General features: G+C 39.1%; 1 protein-coding gene across 2 annotated transcripts in view; it reads left to right on the forward strand.

Moving 5' to 3' along the window:
• NEBL (nebulette) overlaps positions 1 to 24,278 on the forward strand; it is a 275,776-nt gene that overhangs the window by 108,834 nt on the left and 142,664 nt on the right. For both annotated transcript variants that reach the window (XM_075047907.1, XM_075047899.1), the window contains exon 4: positions 19,919 to 20,026. In XM_075047907.1, the coding sequence (XP_074904008.1) occupies positions 19,919 to 20,026 (108 nt within the window). The remainder of the gene's footprint in view (positions 1 to 19,918; positions 20,027 to 24,278) is intronic.

Raw genomic sequence — 24,278 nt, forward strand, 5'->3', positions numbered from 1 at the left:
TTATTTATTTACTATTAAATTTTTTTGTCTTGTGACTCTCTTAATCTTTTTCAGTTAGTTTCCTTTTGTTTCTAGTCTTTGATTAACAATCTGATCTTCATTTTTCACATTTCGCCCTTATTACGCTTTTCAGTCTCTTAACTTTTTCTCTGATCTCTTCTAAAAAGAATTTTGCGTGTACTCAAATGACATAGTTATCTGTCAAACTCATAGCTATTTCATCCCTAAATTTTTTTCAAAAGTTCATGTTTGCTTTTGTAAAACAAATAAGGAAAGCTTTATGTTGGACTCTTTTTCTGTGGAAACCCTTGGTTGTGGAGAGTAATTGATTGTTATGTCAAGATGCAGTGGAATCCAGCTCGGGAAGGATTGATTATGAGCGTAAAGAAAAAGGCTCCATTGCTGCTGATAGGTTAGGGGGGGAAGGGAGATGAAAAAGAGAAGAAAAAGCAGCAGAGTGTGGGAGGAAGAAAAGGTTAAGAAGAAAATACTTTAAACATTTAGACCTCTTGAAAATGGGCTTTCAGGGATTGTGGCAAACAGACCTTTTTAGAACACGTTCTGTGTTCTTGCTAATTATTGTGTGATACTTGTATGCTAAATGTGATAGGGGCCAGAGAAATAGCTACAATGGAGGTAAATCCACCTTGGCGTTATTCACTCAGTTTCTCAAGTGTCCATGGCATAATTTGTATTAAAAATGGTCGATAGTGTTTCTGGCTTCTCATGGAGGGTTTTGAACCCTTTGCAGCGTTACAACATCAGGTTTTGGGTAGTGAATATCTTTATAGTCATAATTAGTTAATGCTGTAATCAGTGCTCTCTGCAGCATGGTAAGGGAAGACCAAGCATTATATGTGCATTTCTAACCTGAACATTTAGGATTTACAAATGGATAAGTTAATGACAAGAAATGTTGAGATTCTTGAGTGGGGTTTTTACACTGTGTCTGTATTGTTTTCAGCAAAGAAAAAAGAATAAACAGATGGTATTTCAGAATGTGTTGCAAAAAGGTATCGAGGAGCAAACTCTGCTCCTGCCTTCTGCTTTCTCCATGTTGAGGGTCAGCTGATAATGTGAGTGATGGCTCAGCAGGGGCCTGAGAAGCCTTTCTCAACCTCATCTAGAGTCCCTATGCATCCCAGTATGGACGGAGATAGCACATCTGGCAGTATTTGCTTTGAAGCAGGAAGCGTGAGTTTGGGATTGTGGCACCGTCTCCGTTGCACTGGCTGGCAGAGCAACTTAAGCACGTGAAAAGCATACACTGCATCCATTCAAAATGTGGTCGAGCATCTGTAGCCGTGTACACTCCCTTGAATTCCTGGCAGAAATTCCAGCTGAATCAGCTAGAATTGCACCTGGCATTTCCATCGTGCTATGGTAAAAGGAATGGGCTGACCTAAACTCCAGATTTATGTGGATTTAGTTATGGAACTCTCAATAAAATCAGTGCTAACTTTAAGGGCTGTATATCACTTTGGAGTAGATAATATATACTGCGCTTGGGTAATTTTTGCATTTTTCTTGAGGAGGAAGAATAGCGTCCTGTTTTGCTTACTGAGTCTTTCTTGGTTGTGAGATATGTATGTAATTACTGGAGTCACGGAATTGCTTTAGTGTAAGCTGAAGGAATCATAAAAAGGTTCATGGGAAAGATGGTGTTTCTCTGGGCTCTTCTGAAGCATTTTTGATGTTTAAAGAAGCAAGATGTGGTGTGGAGTTCACAGAGGATTTCAGGCTGTAGTTAAAAGTAAGTTGGAATTTGTTTGACCTTTTTCCCTGTACATTCTTTCCAGAGCATTAGGTGGCTGAGGTCAAACTGAAATGTGTCACTGGTCAGTGTCTGAATTTAATTAGTAGGCAAGGACTTGGAGAACTCTAAAGTACAAGATCCTTGATCACCATGTACCCATTTCAAATACAAACACAACATGATCTGTTTGTGTTTTCCTTCCACCAGCTGGTACAGTTTTCTTGAATTTGTTTGTTTCTAAATTCAAGATTTAAATGTGGGAAATGTTACAGAAAACTGTTGTGCTACCAGGCTGGTTACTCAGCCTGGTTTATGACATCTGCAATGGTTTATGTAGACAGTCACTACTATATATTACACTTAATAACAGAAATTATGAACAGTTACCATATTTGCTGAACTGATTTCCTTACTTCCTAGTCAAAATTGCAAGCTTTGTGTTGACTTACAGATAAATCTAAGAAAAATTAAATTCATACTTTTAACTCTTAAAGAGGCAGTGACTGTTGTAGATTATTATGATGAACTGTGATATAAATAGCCATTGACACTTAAAAAAAGCAACAATTTCAGCTAGTTGAAGATGGCTTTCCTAAGCCAAAACACAGTAGTAACAGTCTGCGTCTTGGTAACAAATATGTTTGCAATAACTCAAACATTTTTATTCCTGCAACTCAGCCTGCCCGATTTCTTTATGTACTACTCTCAGCAGTTAAAATAATGGCAGGCTTGAGTAACTCTGAGAGAATGACATGCCCCCAGTTTGAAAACACTATGCAAGGACTTGGAATTTTTTTACACGTAGTCTTTTAATAGTTACCACATCAAAGAGAGCAGAAGCAAGAAGTTCTAGGAGATTAAGTGTGCATGATAGGGAGTTTTAGTAAAGTAATCCACCTTTGATATTTATTGATTATTTCCGTGTTACCAAAATGACTGTCTATAAATCCTTGCCAAAATACAATTTAGATATGGCCTTTAATTCTAAGTCCTCAAGTATTTGCTAACAGTCTTGGCAGCACAGATATATGTCTACTTTTTCCCCATAAAACTGGAAAATTTTTTATGTTGACTATTAAAGAGTAATAGAAATGGAAATGAAATTTAATAGATTAGTTTGAAGTGTAGGATTATATCAAGAATGTTTTCTCAGGTCATTTTCAATTCTTTCTCTGAAGAGCTCTCTATATCATCACTTAGTCACATATTTTCTGTCCTTTAAATTTTGAATTCTTGACTCACTTAGCAAGGTGATGGGTGGCTGAGAAGAGACAGAGTCATTGGTCTCCTGTTAACCAGTTTCTACAGTGTAGTTATTTTTGTCATGGTATCAATAGAGTAGATAGGGTATTGAGGCTATGGTGCTCCAATTAACACTTCATTGTGCATTTGATAAAAAATGCCAGTGCAGAGCCCTTGATACCAGATTTGAACTGGATTCCCCTCAGATGTCATGGGGATGCAGCCCTGTGGCAGCGCTGCTGTATTTTCAGGGTTCCTGATGTTTATCAGAGGTTCTTTCTCACTCTGTGCCTGGTGTGTCCTTTGATCTCTGTTCAGCAGGACTCCTTTTATTAACTTGAACTAATAACAGCCTCAGTTGGCATTTACCAGTAATTAATAATTTCAGAGAATAAAGTATTTGTCAGAAATTTAGCTGACAGGTGGAAATGGGCAAAGCGAGTTTGCCTAATACAGTGCTGGTGAAAAGAAGAAGTTAATCAAAAGAAATAGAAAAAAAATCAAGTTACCAGTCAAGAGTTATCTCACAGCAGAGTCGTGTTTAATCTTCTTAGTGCACAATATGACTGTGATGACAAGTTTCTGCACATATACCATGATAAATGGATGCTATTCTTTGATGGCAATGATTACATTATACATGTAGGCATTTATGGGACATAGTTGCATTTTTTTAGAATATTCAATCTTCTCGCTGTGTTTTCATCTATTGTTTTCTCTGACAGCAGGAATAAGACCATGAAGTCAAGTGGCAGAGGCCATAAGGGTCTCTGGTTGCTGAACTGCTTCTCTGCTTCAATTTTCAAGTTAGATTTTCTTGCTATAGTTGTTATTTTTCTGTTTCTACTTGGTGGTTTATTTCATCTCTAAAATAAAAAAGCAGACACTTTGTGCCAAAGTCTTTAAACTCTGCCTGCAAAATTGTGATTAGATGTGTTGTGGGTGTAGATTAGTAATGTGCAAAAGCAACATGTAACATAATTGCCTACTGCATATGTGCAAATGAGGTTTTTCATGGAGGCAAATGAATCTGCAGATCTGTCTTTGCTCTTCCCCATCTGAAAAATTAGCCTTGCATACGCTTCGTATTTTAAAGTAATAACTGATCCTGGTTTGGGATGGTAATAACCATCTTGAAGCAATGAGACTTCAGAGAACTCTTAAATGTTTTGTGCAGTTACCACTATCTTTGACAAAAAAAATTCATGTGAAATTCAAATATGGTTTCTTTTAAATTTAACTTTAATTAAATGACAGATCAATAAATGTGGGTGTTTGGTTTGGTTCTTTGTACTCACCTATAGCTCTGGCCCCGCTGCTGTTTCCCTCCTTCCTCTGTTTTTTCTCTTCTGTGTTGAGTTGCCTTCTTTGTAATCTGAACATTTCTGTCTGTTTCTGCAGCTCTTTTACTATATGGCATGTGGAGGAGCTGGAGGGGAGGACAATAATAAACCATTAGCAAAAATATCACAATCCATGTGCAATATTACAAGCATTAAATTAACTGCTATTTAGTTATAATTCAGGATGGCCTTGGCTTTAGGTTTTTTTCTTTTTTTAATGAGTTGCCATGGGTTTAACACTGCCGTCCATTTGCTGGATTCCCTTTGCTTTATAGTAGCTTTTATTTGTCTAATTGTGTATATTTTAATAGTTAACATTTCCTATTTCTGTCTCATTTGATGCTGGTGCTATTAACAAAGAGAAAACTGAGACCAGATGGTTGCCAAACAGTGAAGCCACCTGGTATTCTAGCAATGCCAAATATATTTTCCCCTCCATTTTTCTTTAGAAAAGTACTGAGGCAGGTCCGGAATTTTTTGAGGATCCCAAGAATGTTTGCATGCAGCCAGACAAATATCCCAAACCCTCTTAAGTTTATCCTTGCAATTCTCTTCCCTGCTGTTCTTCTTTCTCAGGTAACTCCATCTCATGCTTTCTTTCCATTGTCCAACTCCCATCTCCCATTTGAGCTCTGTGCTGCCAGCGCTCAGGCGCACGGTTTGCAGACCTTGCTCCACCGAGCTGCCTCTGAGGCTGCAGGTGAAGCTGTGACCCTGACCACTGCTTGCTCCACCACCTCTGCAGCCACCAGCTGCATGAGGAGCTCTCACTGCAAGCAGAATCCAACAGGGTGAACCTGCCAGGAGTCCTCCAGGAGCTTCTCCCCACCCCTTGGGCAATTACAAGTGCCTAGCAAACAAGTAAAACCTTGAAGAACCGGGCGTTTTGGATGCAACAGCCTGTGGCTTACCATCTGATGCCTTGATTTGAGGGCCAAATCTGAACTAAAGCTGTTGTCAGGGGTATGACAGTGTGAGTTGGGACTGACATGATCATAGACTGAGGATACAGTAGTGCACATAGTGTACAGTTTGCTCTGAGTGGCAGTAGTTAGACTAAGCTAACCAAAAATATTTTTTCTCTGGTACAAACTGCACATACACTCTGCTCCCCATGCCAGTGCCGTATGCTGATATGAGCTGCACCATGTGCACGGTGACAGACGAGCTGTTCAAATGTGTGCTTCTCACACATTTCAAAAGTCTGGTATAGGCAGTGCCTGTTTCAGTATTGATACATCTTTGAGACAAGCAGTGTTAACGCACCATATTGACACAGGTCTGGGTCAGGGAACTTCTCACTCAGCTGCTGCCAGTCCTCCTCTGCCTCTTCTCCTTCCTTCCTCTGCCTTTGTACCCAATTTCCTGGACCCTGCTGGTTTGTAGACCCCAAATACCTTGAATGACACTGATGTGAACCCCTGGGCACTGTGGCTCAGTGCGTGTAGGCGTTCGTCTGAATACCCTGGTTGAATTCTGGCAGAGAGAATGGTTACCACTATGTCAGCTCTCAGCAAATGCCCAGATTACTGCAGTATCTGGTGGCTTTGGGCCTAGCACGTGCTGCTAGGAGCTGTACAAATTAAACACAAAAACCCCAGTATCTGCCTGAAAAGAGTTTATACTCCATCTGTAAGAGCCGCAAGAAGGGTGTAAACAGATGAGAATAAAAGAAATGTCTGGTATTCAGCAGTGTAACAGTTAGCTGTCTCTAATGCTGTGTGTATGATTTACCTGCATGGTTTACTCATTTCTTATGATTCCTTTCCTGTGCTGTGGTCTGAGAGTGGTTATGGCAGCATGGAACTTCTTTGAGCCCTCTGTCTTCTGCTGGGCATATGGTGTCTCTGTTTCTTTGCTCTCTGTCCTCTTAAATTACGTACCTGTTTCCAGCACGTTCTGCAAGTGTCAGAAGAGGCAGTCATCCTTCATTTGGCAGGTTTCGAGCTTCACTATTCTCTACCAATGATTGCCTCACTGCTAACGTCATCTCACTAGATGGCTGCAAACCATCATGCAGAACAGTTCCCTTCAAACACTGACTCTAGTTGCAGCTGGGTTTCTCGGGGTCCACGTTCCTGCTTGTTAACAGTGGGTTGGACACAGTCCCATTACAGTGCACACAGACCAGTTCAGCAGCAGATCTTTCAGGGAAAAGATATCAGAGTGGCCTCCATTCAAAACTTCCCATCCTTTGGAAAATGGAAAATACTCCTTCATATCTTTCCAGCAGGCAGGACTTACAATGTGCATATAAGCTTTGTGATAGGAAAATAACATAATAACAATGTCTTGGTGGAAGTAATGCCCATGAAGTGCCTGTCTGGAGTTACTCCTATTTGGCCTGTTTAAGCAACAAGGCATAATGATTCAAATGTGCTTTACAGAGGCAATTGCACGGAGGGACAAGCATGTGGCTTTTTGGGGCTTTTCTGTTGTGAAGAGACAATGTTTGTCTTCAAAATTCTTTTCTATATAATATTAGAACTAATTTTGCAGTCTCTACCATTTCTCAAAATATGTGAATGTGCATTGAAGTTGACAGGAGACCCAAGGATCAAACTTACTCCTGTGAGTAACTGCATTTCCTCGCAGCAGAAATATTAAAAAATGTCAAGGAAAAGGACAATCATTGTTTGGAATCTGGGAAATTTGTATCTAATCTCTGTAATTCAAATAAGTATGTTGGCAAGAACATTGTGCAATTGCCAGAAGTTGTGCCTTTTCCTATTATGCCAGTGCATGAGGGTCCTGTGGGCTTTGGACAAAATTCTCTGCAATTAATGAACATTTCAGTGCATTTAAATGCATCTTTTTTTCAGCCTATTTGATTTGTGAAGGCTGGCTGTATTACTTGCAGAAGCTCTATTTGCCTTCTGTGGAATATACCTCCCCGCACAGGTGAATTGAACAGGGCAGACCAAAATCTTACCTTAAGTTGCATCTTACCTGTAGGTTATGATGTTTCCTGAGATATTAAAAAGGGGATGGCTGGCTGGCTGAATGTAGGCTGAGCCTTCTCCCTTCCAGATAAACAAATCTCTAAAAAATATGCAAACCATTTTGAAGAAATTTAGCATCTTTCAGAGTTTTTTTAACATTGTGTGCCAGTCCTCCTATTTCCTTGCATACAAATGGCGCATGCAGTTTGCATCATTGCTGTCAGACTATCCCTGCCACTACTCTCCCTTCCCTGAAATAAAAAGATGAGGTTGTCTTGGGAGGAATAAGTTCCTGCTTGTTAGAGGTGAGCAAGAAAAATAAACAGTCTTGAAAGTTACAAGAGAGTTATTTTCATTGGTCTACTTTTTTTCACAAATAGAAAGCTTTACAGTAATGATAAAGCTCATCTGTGTAGATGTTTTCAAAACCTAAAAGCAATCAGAAGGTAGGATGTATACAGATTTAGGAATGTCGTTCCTCTCTTTTATAAGAAGCAATGACCTCTCTCCTAGTTTTCCCTGGTCAGTAAAGGGAAAAAACCCCAATCCAAAACCCTAGCCTGTGGCCTTTAGTGCTTGGAACTAAAAAATAGTTGGTTTTATTATACTTTTCTAAGGAAGTTTTGGAAAAGCAGCACAAGATAGCATTTAAATAACAAAGATCCTTCTTCAAATTCCCACCTTCTCTCCACTAATGGCCATTTAACAAAGGGAGCAGTTTTTACAACTGGGGTGATTTGTAACTGTTCTCCTCTTTCTCTTCCCTCCTTCCACTCCTGCTCATTGTTATTAGCTAACATCTCTGATAAGAAATGCAATGTACAGCCCCTATCTGCTTCTTTGGGATGCCTGGTCTTCCTTTTCTGGAACAGTGTTTTTGGGGGGGGTGTTGTTGTTTTTGTTTTTTAAAGTTTTCAGTTCATTTCTGGAATTTGTGGACCCTTCCTTTTCTTTCTGCTTTTTTCTGTGTGTAAGCATGCCCTGCTGCTACACCCCACTTTTTGCTCTGATCCTAGCCCAGCCAACTGTCACTTTTTAGCCTGCAGGGAACCTTCTGGTACTAACATTCCTGCCTTGTTTTTATTAGAAGGGCATCTCTCACAACATATCCCTCGCTGTTTGAAGCAGAAGTCATGTGTATTCAGTAGGAATGAATAATGGATATATTTAAAGGGTACCTTGCCCTTCTCGTTCCTTTGCACATCATAAATAACCACTCTTTTAGTTTGGTTTTACATATTGCTCTACAGGCACAGTTTGAGAAAAATCTGGTGATTCAGCTCTCAATTTAAAAAACACTGTGCTGTATGCAGCTGATAGTTTCTGTGTCTGAAAACTGATCCCACACCAAACTCAGTACTGGCATCTGTGTGCAGCTCTAGAATTCTGAAGGTTTAGGAAACTGGTCACGAATTTATTTTGAAGCAGCTCACAAAAATAACAGCATGACAGGGGATGTAGAGACAACATGATGGGGAGTGTTGGAGCTCTGGGTAGAGTTCATTTCACCTGGCTTTAGATGTCTTTTTAAGATACCTAAAGATATTTTAGGTATTTTTAAGATGCATTTTTACTTTTTAAGGTACTTAAAGGTGTTTTAAATACAAGTATATTGAAGATGTTTGAAGTACCTTCTTCAGGATGAGCTGAGTTGTTCTCTGAAAATGTCCGTTTCTCTCCAATCAGTGTAAGAGCAGGTTGGTTGATGAGGTTGTGTGTAGGTGTCTGTATTAAAGACATCTGCTTTTTGTCCGATGAGCCTGCTGTTCCTGGTCAGTTATCACCATCTGAGGAGTTCTCTGGGATAATGGCTGATAAACTGAAATTACTTGGAATTTTCCTATTAATTGTAACAAGCTCTAGCTGTGGCTCCCAAAGAAGATCCTAAAATTGACAACCAGGCTTGGAGGATGATTTAATTATCTGATCTCAGTTTAAGGATGTTAAAGTGAGAGTCTGAGCGGCAAATGTTTTTAATGGGGGTGGGATGAGGGGACTGGATGTTTTTTTATTGCCCATTTTACTTGGATAACTGACAAATGGAATGGCCTAATTTCCCTGTTACCATCAACACTGCAAAACTATCCCCAAGTTATCATGTTCTCAACTGTAGTGCTTTCCCTTGAGCATGTGGCTAAGATTTTTTTGATATGTATCCCTTGGGTCTTGTAGTTTCAGGTGTCAAGGACAATCTATGTCTCTTTCCCCATGAGTTGTGGCAGGACTGGGGTCGGCTTCCTGATGCGCATGGGGAAGTGTGAGCTCAAGTCAGGGACTCTGGGGTGATGAGCCTGTATCCTCTTTGCGAATGAGGTAGATTACCTGTGTAAGCATTTTCTAGGTGTAGAGGCAAACAATTTGGATGTATTGGAAATTGTATATTCAGATGATTCAAGCATCAGGGTGCATGAAGAAAAGACAGTCAGAAACAGGTTGCAACAATGATTTTACTGGTGGGCTTTGGCATCTTCTGCCCTCAGTTCGTGTGGCTGTAATTTTGGAATTGAATGACTTTCCTACGTTTCTAACAGTTTCACTCTGCTTGTTGTTATAATGATATTTGAGAGGCTGAAGATGTAAATATTAGATTTGCATTTATAGGGGGCTGCCTACATACTGAGTTGTATAAGAAATTATTCCCGCTAAGTGATTCAGCTAATGGACTACTCCCAGGATTAACATTTGCAGTGATTCAGTTCTCTTCACAAAAACCTGTCTTTTGATAGTTTTTGGAATATTAGTTGGAACAAAACAATATTTTCTGTGGTTTTCCCCTTTGCAGCTGAAATTTCTTAAGAATATCTGACATTCAGAGTTGAAAATAAATGAAAATGTAAGCATAAAAGGCTGAACTGTCTGCTGTGTATTTTCTGGTATGAAACTGCCTTTCTTAAATGTATAATTTTCCATTCACCTTCCTTTTCTTCCCGCCCTAAAATGAAGAACTAAATGGAGAATTTACAATCTCAAAAAAATGGGGTTTACTGTCACATTCTAGCCAGAGTTTAATTAAAACTAATCTGTGGGTGCCAAGCTGCAGGCATTAACTGGAAGTTGATTTTATGGACTTCATATTTTTTTCCCTTTTTACTTCCAACTTTTAGAAAGGAAGTTCTTTCTAAAGCACTAGGGTACCTTCATGGTGCCTTCAATACCTTGAGGCTTTATCTTCGTTACTGAGTGGCAGAAAGATAACTTGGAGGGTAGAAAAATTATAAGGATTTCAGAATCTGCTTACAGTTAAATGGAAAAGGTAGGTAGTCTCTCTCCCCTGTCCTTGGTTATACAGAGACAGAGGAACTGACTGCATGAGACATCTATAACTAATTGTGGCAGTGTGTTCCCCTCCGCCCTTTTCTGCTTAAGCAATAGCCACCAGTGGCGGTCGTGATGGCTGCATCCGGCTTAAGTTGGACTCTGGGGAGACAGATAACAACACAATAGCTAAGGGCTATAAATCTTGCTCAACAGCTGAGGGCTAGTTGAGCATGCGCCAACCAAAATACGGCTGGTATGCAAATATGGCTATAGGTCCCTCATCTTACTCCATAAATAGTGGACAGCCAAGGGCCCGTTGAGGACTCCTGCATGGCAGCAGCCTGCATGCCAGGATGTTCCCTTGAGTAGGGACACCTCTCAAGGTTACTCCTTGAGGTTGAGAGAATCCTTATTGCGTCAGATACTTGGTAAGTTAATTGGGAATAAGCACGCTGAAACTTTGTAGTTTTAGCTAAGTGATATAAAGGATTGATTGTGCATATATAATCCTCTAGACATAAACTGTTGACCAAGTCTAGGATTAAGTCTGGATCCAGCTGCACCTATACTCCCCTCTGAGAAGGAGTTTAGAACACAAGGGGGTCCTCTCTGAACCTCATGACTCAACGGGAGGGTCTCCTTAACATCTTTGCCTGACCTTGTCTGTAAATGCAGTAAATAATCAAGTGGACCTTGTCATTGAATCTTGTTAAATCACTGTTGCATTTACCATTGAACTTTGTTAACTCACTACTTTATATCAATAAAGTATATTGTTGCTTCTCTCTTACAAGCCAAGTGCATCTCTCTCTTTCTGTGACACTAATATGGCAAAGGGGGCACAGAGTGTGTAAAAAGGGCATGGATTTTGCAACCAGGGTTGCACTGCAGGCTTCCACTTGATATATCAGCTTCCAAGAAATAACCAATAAATGACAGAGTAAACAGTTGTAAGGAGCTTCCATAAGAGCATCTAAAGACAAATGATCTATTAACTCTGTGGAATAAGAGATGACATGTCTTTACCAAGAAAGCAGACAAGAGGAGCTGTAGGATAATGAGACATGAGGATAGTTACTAATGTGAGTGGTATATAAGGTGCCAGCTACATGGCATCTGAGTGACAGACATGAGAGACCCCAAGTTTGCTAAGCTATCAGCAGAGGCCAGAGGGTATAATTGCAGTGTGTCCCATTACTTTCTGTAATGCCTGCGTGCCTGCACGTCTGCATTGCTCAAATCCAGATTTTTCAGATCCTTTTCCTCTGCACTTTGTCCTGGGCTGCATTCTGGTTGCTCTCAGTTGGACTCATTTCAGCCTCTTTCTTTTGCTACAGCAGCAAATGTTCCCTGATTTTTTGGCAGTTGTTCATGAAAGTTTTACAGATTTTTCCCCCCCCCCCCCACGTGTCATGTGCTGGCTCTCTGCTGCCTGTTAGTGTTTGTTTTGGTTACCTTTTGTACTATATGACTACAACTTGCACCCTTGGTCTGTATTACAGTTTTCTGAGGTCAGTCTTCTTTACATCCCTTCTGGGGTCAATCTTCTACATCTCATGCTGTATTTTTTAGTTCGGTTTTTGGCTTGATTCTTTATGTGAATTTTCTACACTCTTAGGACCAATATGGCCCTTGTGTTATTTGGAAGATTTGTTAGGTAGGTTTTGGGTGTTTTTATTTGGTGGCTTTTTGCAGGGAGGGGAGTGTTTGGGGTTTCTTTTTTTCCCCCAGAATTACTGTTGTGGCTGCCTGTCTTTTCTGTGGATGTGCATTTTTGGGTTATATCTTTCTGGTACCCAGTGGGCAGATGCCTCTGAGCACTGCTAGTACTATGAGCCAACTAAAGGCTGTGTGACCGTGGTTTGCATGGCGCTGAGCCCAAGCTAACATATCCTGCCTCTCAGCAGGACTTACTAGCTCAGTCTTCATGCCCTAGCCAACCAGCAGTTATGCATTTTCTGTCCACCTTGGAGAGTAGGCAGAGCAAGCTCACATGTGCTTGTGATTTACTGTGTACTTCCTTCAGAGTACACAGCTCTTGAGTTCATCATTTTCCTGGTGGTTGTCTGACCATTCTCCTTTCTGATGGAGAGAACAGCAAGACAGTATGTTTAGTTCAGACCCTGGCGTTAAAACCATATTCCAGGATTTAGTAAATCTGTACACGAGGCATTTAAATGTTGGTTTGGTTTTTTATTTTTCTTACTCCCTTTATGTCTGATAATTATCTTTCTGTTTGGAGGAGCTTGCCATCACTAGTTTAATTTTTGAGGGTATTATTAAAATTTGTGGTAATTTATCAGGTTGCATTTAGATTATATATATCAGTCTTTAATTTCTGCTTGGAGATGAGATATGGTGAAAGCAGATCTATTTCTGTTGTGGCAGGCTAAGAAATCCTTCACCTCACCAGGCTTTTGTTCCTTGGAGATAAACTAGTTCAAACACAGAATATACCAAGTAATATGGAATGGACAGAAGATCTGACGGTATTTCTCTAACATGAAGGTTGCAACCTCATCTCTCCTCAGCTGCAGTTCTACACAGAATTTTTTGTTTACTACTTCTAAAATGTTCATGTAAAGTTTGTTTCACAAGTTGAATGGATGATAATTGCTGGTGGAAGTGGGGGAAAACCAACTTGATCTGCCACTGGCTTGTTCTTTACGTAGCCTTCTCTGTGTGTGCAGACTTTGGAGAACATTAGTGCTATATTTTAATAGAAAAGGATGTGACTGACTTCCACTTTGTCCAATAGCAAAACAAGGTGCAAGGCACTTGAGCAGCATATGTACTGGCATAAAAGTAATTTCTTGGGCAGAAGCACCTAAGTAGTTTCAATGGAAATAACCTTTGATGGCATGGAGCCTAGGCGACTTGTTTGGACATAAGCCTGTTGAAACGGTCTCAGATCACCCTCTCTTCAGTCATAATTTTATTTGGATCCCAGCTACTGTTCACATGCTGTTGTGATACATCCAAATGGAGGACTCCATCTTTTTCTCATTCTGAAATTGTTGATCTCTCACTGCCTCCAATTTCCTGTCCCTGCACATCCCAGGGTCTGGAACTTTTTTACCTGTGCTTTTTCTGTAAGCCGCTCTCATCATCCTCAGTATAAATAGACCACATTATAGAGACATTATCTCCAGAGTTACTATTTATACATTTTAATTTGCACCCATCCAATATTTTAACTGTTCTGACATGGATTCCAAGATTTTTGTTTGTTAGAAGTAGTTCCCTGGCAAAACTGTGAAGGTCCTCAGGGAATTACAGTGCAGAGATTTGCAGATGGTTAGAAACTTGCTCAGGTGTACTGTACAGGGTAGCACAGAGAGACTTGCCCAATGTTTGAACAATATGTATAGAAAGACAGTATATTTAATGTTAGTGATGGCACTTGAACCTTTTTACACCATATAGTTGCGGATGTTTTTCATAGTGTTGGAGTGCTGGCCTTTTCCGATTTAAAACATCCTTGAATGAGAAACTTTCTTCTCTCAGAAACTTTCAACTATTATGATGAATGCTTCAGAGCCGTGAGCTGTGAAAATGGCTTTTTTACTATATTAAAAGGAAAAATTTCTAAAATATGACTGTGAGCATTCTAAAGACTGTTTAAAAAAATTGCAAAATGCAGTCTCAGGGGATTTTTGTTTCGTTTCATTTTACTCCCTACTTTTTTTTTTTTTTTTGCTTTTAATGCAGATTCCTTTAGCTGACTAAAAACAGTAAAACTAATGGGATGAAATCTTTAACCCTGCAGCCCCTTGTTCCAGGTAAACTCATTCATCAATGGCCTTTTAGGAGCCTATAGCTCCTTGATTTCCCTAAGGAATGCCCAACCTATAGCTTCCAGTTCATATAAAAATCTTGAGGACAGTTTAGTCTGCCCTGTGGGCCATTCTCAGTTCCTGCATTCCAGATGTCTGTTTAGATTTACTGTGGACAATAGTTCTAATTGAGTGACAGTGGGAAGGCCATGTTTTACTGCCATTAGGAGAAGCAGTGCGTGGGCGGATTGGGTACTGGCTGTTGTTGGGTCTTAGATGGGACTTAAATGTACCTCTAATTATGAGCAGGAGATGAATGGGATTTCGAGCTATGGGCAGTGTTAGAAGACAGACTATGCCATGAAGACTGAAACCTAGCTTTGTCAATAGGATAATGTCAGGGATCCTTCAAAGAGGGATTAGTCAACTAAAAGGAAGTCTTACTGAGCTTAGTCTGGAATTGTTCTTTACATTTGATTTACCTGTAACCATTTTTATTTAGTCATGTTCATAAAAACCTGATTTACAGAGTAAATTTTTTCTCTGTCTTGCAATTAATTTTGTAAGAAGCAAGATAAATCAAGGCAAAATCAACAGACGTAGGTGCTCTATGGAAGAAGCAAATCCAAACAAAGGCATCTTTGCCAAGATGTGCCTCTAGGACCTGTACTGTGGGAGAGGATTTCTTGCCAGTCTGTGAAAACCAGTGTATTAGCAGATGGTGACCTTTGGGAAGTAGTTGTGTGTGCTGGGCACAGAAGGAGCAGATGGCTCTGGGCAAACCTCAAACACAATATACTGAAACGAATTCATAAATATTCAGGGTGTGGTAAAGACTGTATGTCTATGAACATTCCTCTCAGGGCAAATGTGGTGTGTGTGGTCTCATTCTACTCTGCTTACTCCTTCCTTGCTGGACATTAGGCATGATGATGCCACAGTCTGTGGGGCTATGCAGTGTATCAGAATAAGGAAAGGGGATATTTTGGAAGGAGATTATTGGCATAGCTGCCTGGTCTGTACAGGGAAGCGGAGAAGAGACAAGGGACTCTACAGGAAACCAGCTTTGACACTGCCTTAGCTTTTGGAGATTCAATATTTGCTTTGCTGTGGCTGAGTACCTTGTTGAGGTAGGGATGGAATGAAGTGTGTTTCTGAGGTCGGTATTATTCACAGCTCTCCAGTGATGATAAGAGCATAAGGATCCACCATGTTGAATTCTTGCTCTGCTTTTTTTTTGTTCGATGTTTTTGGACTCCTGTGTTGTTTGTTCAGTTGATACATGCTTCTGTTATTGCAAATGAGTCTGGACTAAGGGTAGGTGCAAAAAACCCCAAGAAAGTAATCAATCTTTTAGGCTCCATATATATTTTCAGTCTATTTTTCCCAGGAAAAATTAATCTTGTTTTGCTAATAGGTGTATTTGCTGCCAAGTACCAAGTATACCTGCAAAAAAAATGAGCAGCATTTTCTCCAGTATAAGATTTTATGTACAGAGTAAGATGGACCCACCGTCTTGGCTGCTTCATGCTGACCTCATGAATGGATTTGGGCTTATCAAAGATATCTTGCTGATGTAATGAATCTGAGAAGTTTGACTTGTTAAAGATCTGTTGGATCACTTAGTACTTTCACTGTGGGTCTGTGCAGAATTACTTCTCATGAAGTATTTTCACTTAAAACTTTTTCATTTATGGTGATTTATTAGTGTTTTATTTCTAATGTTTATGCCACACGTTGTTTCTCAAAGGATCAATTTTTCAGGGCAGTCACTACTGAGGGTGCTCTGCATTTGTGAGACTGCACTGAATTTTGGAGCCAAGAGGGAGGCATTACGAACCACTAGCTGAGATTTTAGTGATGAGCTGCTAAAAAGCATCTTTGTAGGAAATGACTGCATTTATGATTCAGTCATTAGGGGTTATAGACATTTCCATTTCAAAATTAAATTTCAAGGGTTCCAGTTTGTTGTGGGTTGACCTTGGCTGGCTGCCAGGTGCCCACCAAGCCACTCTCTCACCATGCCCCCCAGCAGGGCAGAGGGGGAAAAAATACGATAAAAAAAACCCTCATGGGTCAAGTTTAATGGGAAGAAAGCAAAGGCTGCACCCCGAAGCAAAGCAAGAAAAAGATTTATTCCTTACTTCCCATCAGCAGGCGATGTCCAGCCACTTCCGGGAAAGTAGGCCTCAATACACATAGTGCTTCAGAAGACAAATGCCTTAATAAGCAATGCCCCCCATTCCCCTTAGTTTTTGTTGCTGAGTGTGATGTTTTATCATATGGAATATCCCTTTGGTCAGTTTGGGTCAGCTGTCCCAGCTGTGCCACCTGTCAACCCCTCGTCTGTCCCCAACCTACTGGTCTTTGGGTGAGCTTGGGGAGACATCCTTGATGCTGTGCAAGCAGTGGTCAGCAATAGCCAAAACACTGGTGTGTTATCAACTCTGTTCTAGCTACAAATACAAAGCACAGCACTATATGGGCTGCTATCAGGAAAGTTAACTCCATCCCATCCAGACCTGGTATGCAGTTAATTCATTCATTATAGTGATATTTACAGCTCCTATACAGAATATTCTTTTCTATGGTAAATTGGTTTGAAGCAATTAAATTGCATCTTAATCCCTGATTTTGTAGAAATTATAAGTTTTCTGGGTAAGAAAAACTTGAATTTTTAAATTATCTAAAATTGGAGATCAGTCAGCAGTTGTTTTCTCCCCTCTTCATTCATATGCATTCTTGATACTGAACAGGATTTTTTTTAGATCCAAGTTCTGAATGACTGATGGCATCTTTATTATTTGACATTTTCTGGAAACTTGGGGTTTTTGTTCTTTTGAACTTAAAATAACTACTGGTGTTAGTGGGCCACATTTCACTGAGCTGCGGTCTTCATGAAACATTTGTTAAAACTACATTTTGAACTTAGGTAGCAAAATCCAATAATGCATATATTAACTCTGCTAACATTTTAAATAATTTATTTTTTTTATGATTTCAGAGTAGTTGCTCTGAAGGATATAGTTAGCCTCACTCCTGTGAAGTGATTTATTAATAGAGAGTAGGAGCCCTTTTTAGCTGACTGGAGGATTAAAATAATGTGATGTTAAAACTATCTAGTTCTCTCCTTCTCTTCTTCTGTTCCTTTGTAAGATGAATAAAGGTCACTTGAAGTTAATGGCTGATACATTTGGAACTAATAACAGGAGATGCTCTTTCTAACAATAGGTAATCTCTCTTATAGGCAGGGCTGAGCCCATTTCTTATTATAAGATGTGTTCACTTGCTCATAATTCTGGTAAACTTTAAGCAGTAAGGCTGAACATTTCCATGTCAGCTGTCTGCTTCAGGCCAAATTTTGAATTTTAATGCAAAATACTCAGCTATTTCCAAGGCTGAGACTAGGACAAACTTTTATTTCCTTATTTGAAATTCTTGATGCTTTTTTTTTCTTTGTTGAACAGCTCAGTTGTCTTAGCATTTAGGGCTGAAGAGTTGAAGCTTGCTGAGATGGAAGAAAGTCTTTTGTGTTAGGCACATGTCCTTGGCCATGGAAGTCTGTCCAAATTTGGTAAAGTTTTGTATGACTTCAAATAAAAAAAGTTCACATATACTTGTAAGACCTCTTTCTAAGTGCCAGACAGTCCTGGAATATTATGTCCACCCAGTATATTCAAGGAAGCCTCTGAGAGTCAGTGGGAAGATGGAGAGCCATTTGGTAGAACTATAGGGACATAATAGGCAACAGAAAAAGCGTATTTGAGAAAGGTATTTGAAGTGCCTTGGGTAAAGGGCTTTAGCAAGAAGCCATGGAGAGATAGATCAGGCTAGTTTAGAAGCTCAGAGGGAGACAAAGTGACACCTGATAATGGTGGTCAAATGGAAGGACAGGTGCAGAGGGGTTGAATGTGGGGCAGATGAATAGAAAGGCATGGGCCACTGGCCGATACTTTCCTCAAAAGCCTGAGTGGAAGCACTGTTTCCTTAGTCTCAGGGTGGCGTGAAAAGAATATACTCATGTGAAATCTACAGTCATTTGTGTATGAATTTCAGGTAGCTCTAAGGTGGAATACAGGAAAAATGGTAATTTGTTGCTGTGGTCATTTACTGCAGTGCATCAAGGATTTGTATGATGGACCTATGCATGAACTATATACAATGATAAATATATACAGTAAAACTGCATTTAAAGAAAAAGCAAAGGTTATGAAGATACACATCAAGGACTAGGATGGGCAGGGCAAGCTATATTCTACTGTGAAACTTTACTTTTGTGATCTAGGGGTATTTTTTCCTGTGTATCATCACCTTAACATTAAGTGCTTGCTGGTGAAATAAGCTTAAGCCAACCTTTATCTAAAAATTTGGTGCATAAGCTGGATGTTTTCTGGTTATCAGTTGTGTAAAGGAGAATACTGCTTTTTGTACTGCTGCTCTCCCATGTGTTGCAAAATCTGGATGTGTGTAGTGAATAAAGCAGGGTACATAGGAAGTAAAAAGAAGTTGTTATGGATAAGGTAGCTGAATCCATCTGTGGATACATGGGTCCCAGCTCTGTCTTTGCTACAGAGTTTTGTCTGCTGCTCGACAGTGACTTAAAATTTTGCAGATTTCATCTTGTTTCTTTATGCAGAAATTGATATTCCCAAGACTGATTTGTAGAAGTACTGGGTATTTGTAACTTAAGTCTATAATTTGAGCATATTCAAGTGTTAGGAATTTGAGAGTGAACAGCCTGAAACCACTGTATGTTTTTGGAAATTAAGCTTTTTTCACCTTAGTTTGCAGGTTGCCCTAGAAGTGTGGATAATGCCATTCCTACTTTCCAGGGTGCATTATGAAGATTGATTAATGACTGTGATGAGAGCTATAAAAAAGCTCCTGTGGAAACTAATATCCCTACCTTGATGGTAGGATTTGAATAGTCTGGTTCAAAAAAGGACCAGAACATATGGACCCATCTCTGCTGTGTACAGAATAAAGGAGGGGGACTTGTCAAAGGGTAATATATGAGTACCTGATTAAAGACAATATCCTAATGCATACGTGCAAGAGGGACAAATTAAGCTTGTACTGGCAGCCATTCCCTAACTTATGAACGTTTGACTTTGCAATCCTCTAAATACTCTTTTCATGCAGCATTTTTTTAACATGTAATTTATGTTTCAATGAGGGAAAAGACTGGTAGACTCATTGTGAAGAGAGGCTGAAATGTGAAGCTGTGTATTAGAAGACCTCTAGATTTAGTTATAGCTATTTTGGGGGGAAAATAAGTGCTTGCTTGATGCTGTGTTGGCATCTGTAGTTCTGTGGTTACTGCTCTGAGAATGAAATGACCACAGAGAGTGATCTTTCCACAGCTGCAGTATGCATGGAGGTGAGCCCACAGCACACCTGGAGGAGGCAGTTCCTTGGGCACTGGGGAATTTTGTCCTGTTGCTGCCTGTCTCTGTTCGTGGATGAAGGCAGGCTTCTCCTTTAAGGGCTGAAAACCTTTCACAAGTGCTTTATTTACAGTAAAAAAGAATTGCTACATTGCTAAAGGCACATTGTGGAAAATGAAAACAACCCTGTTCTTCTGTATTTTCTATTCTGTAGGTAAAATACAAAAGAGACTTTGAAGAAAGCAAAGGAAGAGGGTTCAGTATTGTGACCGATACGCCCGAGTTACAAAGACTGAAAAGGACTCAGGAACAAATCAGTAATGTATGTGACTGCCACCTAAAGTGATTGTAGATGGAGAAATAGTGTGTCTAAGAAAAGGCGTGTTTGTTGGTGTTTTTGATGAAGTCTGTGAGAGTGAAGAATCTGATTTTGGTGGCCGATTTGTGTATGTCAGATTTTGAAGTGTGTGTAACTTTATACCGTGGACTTGTACAGCACATTGGCAATGTGTGTTCACCTCTCCAGCTTTCAGCAAGTATGCTCAAAGTATTTTCTATACTAAAATGATTTTACACTTTTTGCTTTAATAGACTTACCAGCAAGTAAGAATACTTCTGTAACTATTTATTTACATGTAAACTATATAAATTATATGAGCTACAAAGTTTTGTCTTTTTTTAGCAGGGACTGTCAAAATTAGCATAACTAGGAAGATGGAGTTTTCTAGAGGCAGTTAAAATTTTGATACTGAGTTTTAAAAGAAAATATATGCAAGGCAATGTTCTGCAAGATGAGAAAGGAATGGCAAATAGCAAAACTTAACCATGTGTTTCATTAGCTTAGAGCTTGAATGCAGAATGCTTTCAGGAGTGGGATTTTTAAAAATGGGACTTTTCCTGACTTATGTTTTCACTAGGAAAGTAATTTATTTATATTGTATTCCCTTGTAGCATGTTTAACTCACTGCATGGTGGAATATTGGGAGATACGTAGTGTGAGTTATGATATGTATGAAATAGGTAAGAACTAGAGGCAGCTAGAAATGATACAGAATCAATACTGTTAACTTGTCCTGGCTTCCCTCCTGGTTGTTCTTCTGCTGTGAGAATATGTCTCCATAGATGATTTTGTGAAAAATTTTTTTAATCATTCATTGTAATAATAAAATAACAGCATGGCATCAGAGGCACCTAGTGTAAGTATGATCAGAAGAAAACGATGGAGTTTATTTACTTGAAAGAAAAAACTTTTTTCTGGTTGGGATGCTACTGAAAAAAAAGAGTCACTGAAAAATACTAGTTTATCACAGCAATGGAGATGTACCATTCTTGCTGAAGCATTCACTAGTTAAGATTTTGATGTCTAGAGCTGGTCTTTGAGGTGAAAACTTAGGGCTCGTTTCCTTAAGCGTTGTCCAATGGGGAGGACAGTTAATTTAAGAGCTGTGCAAATGCTCCTGTGCGTAGATAAGACGAGAACAAAAGCTCATATCTTATTTTAATGCTGGGGCTAACTGAAATTTCTGGTTTGTGAGAGAGAAAGATGTATTCTTCAGAGTGGCAAAAAGCATGGCCGTTAAGACTTCTATTTGGGATCTGGGAAACTTCAGCAAGTCCCTGGTTTTAATCAGCTGTATTTTTTATTCAGGCTAGGAACTTAAATTAGGTCCTCTCACGACCTACATAGCTTCCTTGAGCAAGAGCAATCTTTCTGTGTGGGGTAGTTCTGGAACGCATCAAGGAGATGAAATGAGCAATGCTCTGATGAATACTTAATCCCTTGCATGGGTCTGCTCTGTTAGGAGAGGTTGAGAGAAGTACCCTACAGCAGGCCTGCGATACTCAGTTTTGGATATTGGCATGCCAAGAAATTTAATTAGATCTCCCAAGTCCAGTACCCTCAACATCAGAATATAGAATAGTATGACAGCTCCCTTGCATACTCTTTCTCTCTTGTTCAAAGCATATTGGGTTTTCCTTTGTGGGAGGGCGGGAAAATAAAAACAAACAAGTAGTTTTGTGAAATGGTAAAAGAGTTTTCTTCCCATCTCTATTTTGGAGTAGGACAAGGGGGTTTCTCTTTTAGCAGAAGACCTTGTTGCACAGTTTATGATACTGTCTGGCTCGTGAACCAAAGGTATCTACCTGCCCTTTCAGACCCAGAACTATCTTTTTAAATGTGAAAAGTGTTTTTCTTTTTTTTTTTTTCAGTATTTTTCCTTGGTCACTCCAGTCTCTTCGTTCCTAACCACCCAGTCTTAACAATATAGATTTGTTCCATCCAGTCATAACAATACGGAGTTGTTTTCTCTTCTTGATGTTTGTAGCTGACAGATTCCAAGTCACGGACTCTATTAGAAATAATTAATCTTGAAGGGTAAAATGGAATTTTAAACTGTGCATTATAAAAGAAGTTGCATTTCATTTACACTTACACTTAAATAATAATTTGATTTATAGCATTGTATCGTAGAAAGATAATTCTGTATAGGCCACAACTTGAATGTAAATTAGGAAACTCCTGTGTTATAGAAATGCATTCCACACAGGGTAGTTTCTGTATTTATCGGATAAACAGTATACATCACGGACTAAGGATCTAATTAAGGTTTCAAGACACTGAAAGGTAAGCACTTTAATAATTCTAAAAGAATTTTACTTTTCATATGTAGCAAAATGGAAGAATACTAATATATATATATTTAATTTTCAGTTTTGCTTTGATTTCACCTTGAAGTATTAGAAACTTCTCAAAGAGCCTATTTGAAACAAAATCATAACAACTTCATTGAAGGGGTAAGTGAGCACAGTTAAGTGTGTAGCTATTCTTGATGAAGATAAATAACAAAATAAAACTAACGATAATAGATATTATTTAACAGAAATCTTTGTAAAATATTTTTGTCCTGATATTAAGTTTTGCAGCATACATGAATATTAGCACAGTGCTCTGACTTTTTAAAGAATCTCTTACACTATCAATATAAACCTTGTGAGGGAAAAAGTTAGTGGGGTGGGGGGAGTGGGAGGAGAGTGGGTTGATGGAGAGGGTTGGATTTCAGTTGCTATTTTGCCACCAGCAATCCTGCCACTGAAGACAGACCAAACTCATAGAATTTATTTTGTGGCTTGATGGATGTATCAGGGCCAGAGTGGAGTTTCTTAGAAAAGAATAAAATTTACCCCAGTGTCTCATGTTTTTTTAGCATTAAAAGCCTAATTCTGCAGATGTACAACATGCTGGTTAGAAAGAATCACAAAGTCTCTTTGTCACATTCAGGTTCAGCTGCCCCAAACTACAACTGTTACAGCTTCTTAGCATTGAGTTAGCTTGAAAGCTGTAAACCACACATACTAGCATCTTAGTCTAGACTGATGTAAGCAAGGCAGCATAAACTAAGCAGCTTTTTTTACTGATGAGTTTGCAGGATTTTTAGCACCCTTTGCATGGCTGAGCAGGCATTTTAAAATTTAAATAATTTTTACGAATTAATATGTGTGAAAATGTTTTATAAGTATTATAAAAAGTATATATGTTTATAAGTATCATAGAAGTTTATTAGTATTTTTTCAGTTATTCCAGATATAAAATTTCCATCACTTCTGCTGCAGATGTCACTGTTTCTTGGCATTGAATTTGTAGTTAATACACACCAAATTTATACTGTTCACACAGAGAAATGTGTTAATTTTTTTAGAAGACCTTGCAGTGTTTTTCGTCCATCTTGAGCTTTGAGAGGATTTTCAATATGAATGCAAATATTCTCAAAATGAAAACAATACCACATATTTTTATAGGTGATTTTGCCAATAAGCTAACTGTAAACTGATTTTACAAGGAAAAAATTAAGGTGGCAAAAGGAAGAGAACAGGTAAAGAAGATGGCAAAAGTTTATTTATTGATCTGTCATGACACATGGCTAACTGAAGAAGTGGGAACTCAATCTAATAGTGTTTCCTTCAGGGAAATGGAACACTTTCAGCAGTTTGTATCAATGAGCTGCAGCCTACTGCCACTGCACTTTTATGTCTAGATATATGGCTTGAAGCATGTTTTATCCTATGTGAAATAAGTTGCTCTTTCTTAAATCTGTTCCTGGTAAATGTCTGCGAAGTATAAAGCAAAACAGGTGTCCATACAAATTGATGGAGTGAGAAGCTTTCATTAAGATAAAGGCCAGTGCTTGGATAGTAGGGGCTGCTGACGGTTGTATGGCTGGAAGGATGCATGGAAGCTTTCACAGTGGTTGCCCTCATTACAGTGAGAGCTCATGTAAGCATTTCTCACTTCCACATTCATGCTGTTATGAACTTAAGTCATGTGGGAGCAAGAAGCAGCGTATATCTGTGCCCTTCTTCCCTTTGAGAGCTAGCAAAGTGGAGTCATGCAGTTCATTTATATGTATGTGACTTGTTTTCCAGGGGCTTTGGATTGTATACAAAATGAAAACTATACCTTAAGGTAAAAAAGGAAAATATGAAAACAGATTAAATCTGGTTTACAAAGCACATTTCCAAGTTATCCTATTTTGGTGAAGACCTTAAGTTATGAAGGACGGTAGAGTTAGTAAAGA

Source organism: Buteo buteo, chromosome 2 (genome assembly GCF_964188355.1).
Source record: "Buteo buteo chromosome 2, bButBut1.hap1.1, whole genome shotgun sequence".
In the NCBI taxonomy this organism is placed as follows: domain Eukaryota; kingdom Metazoa; phylum Chordata; class Aves; order Accipitriformes; family Accipitridae; genus Buteo; species Buteo buteo.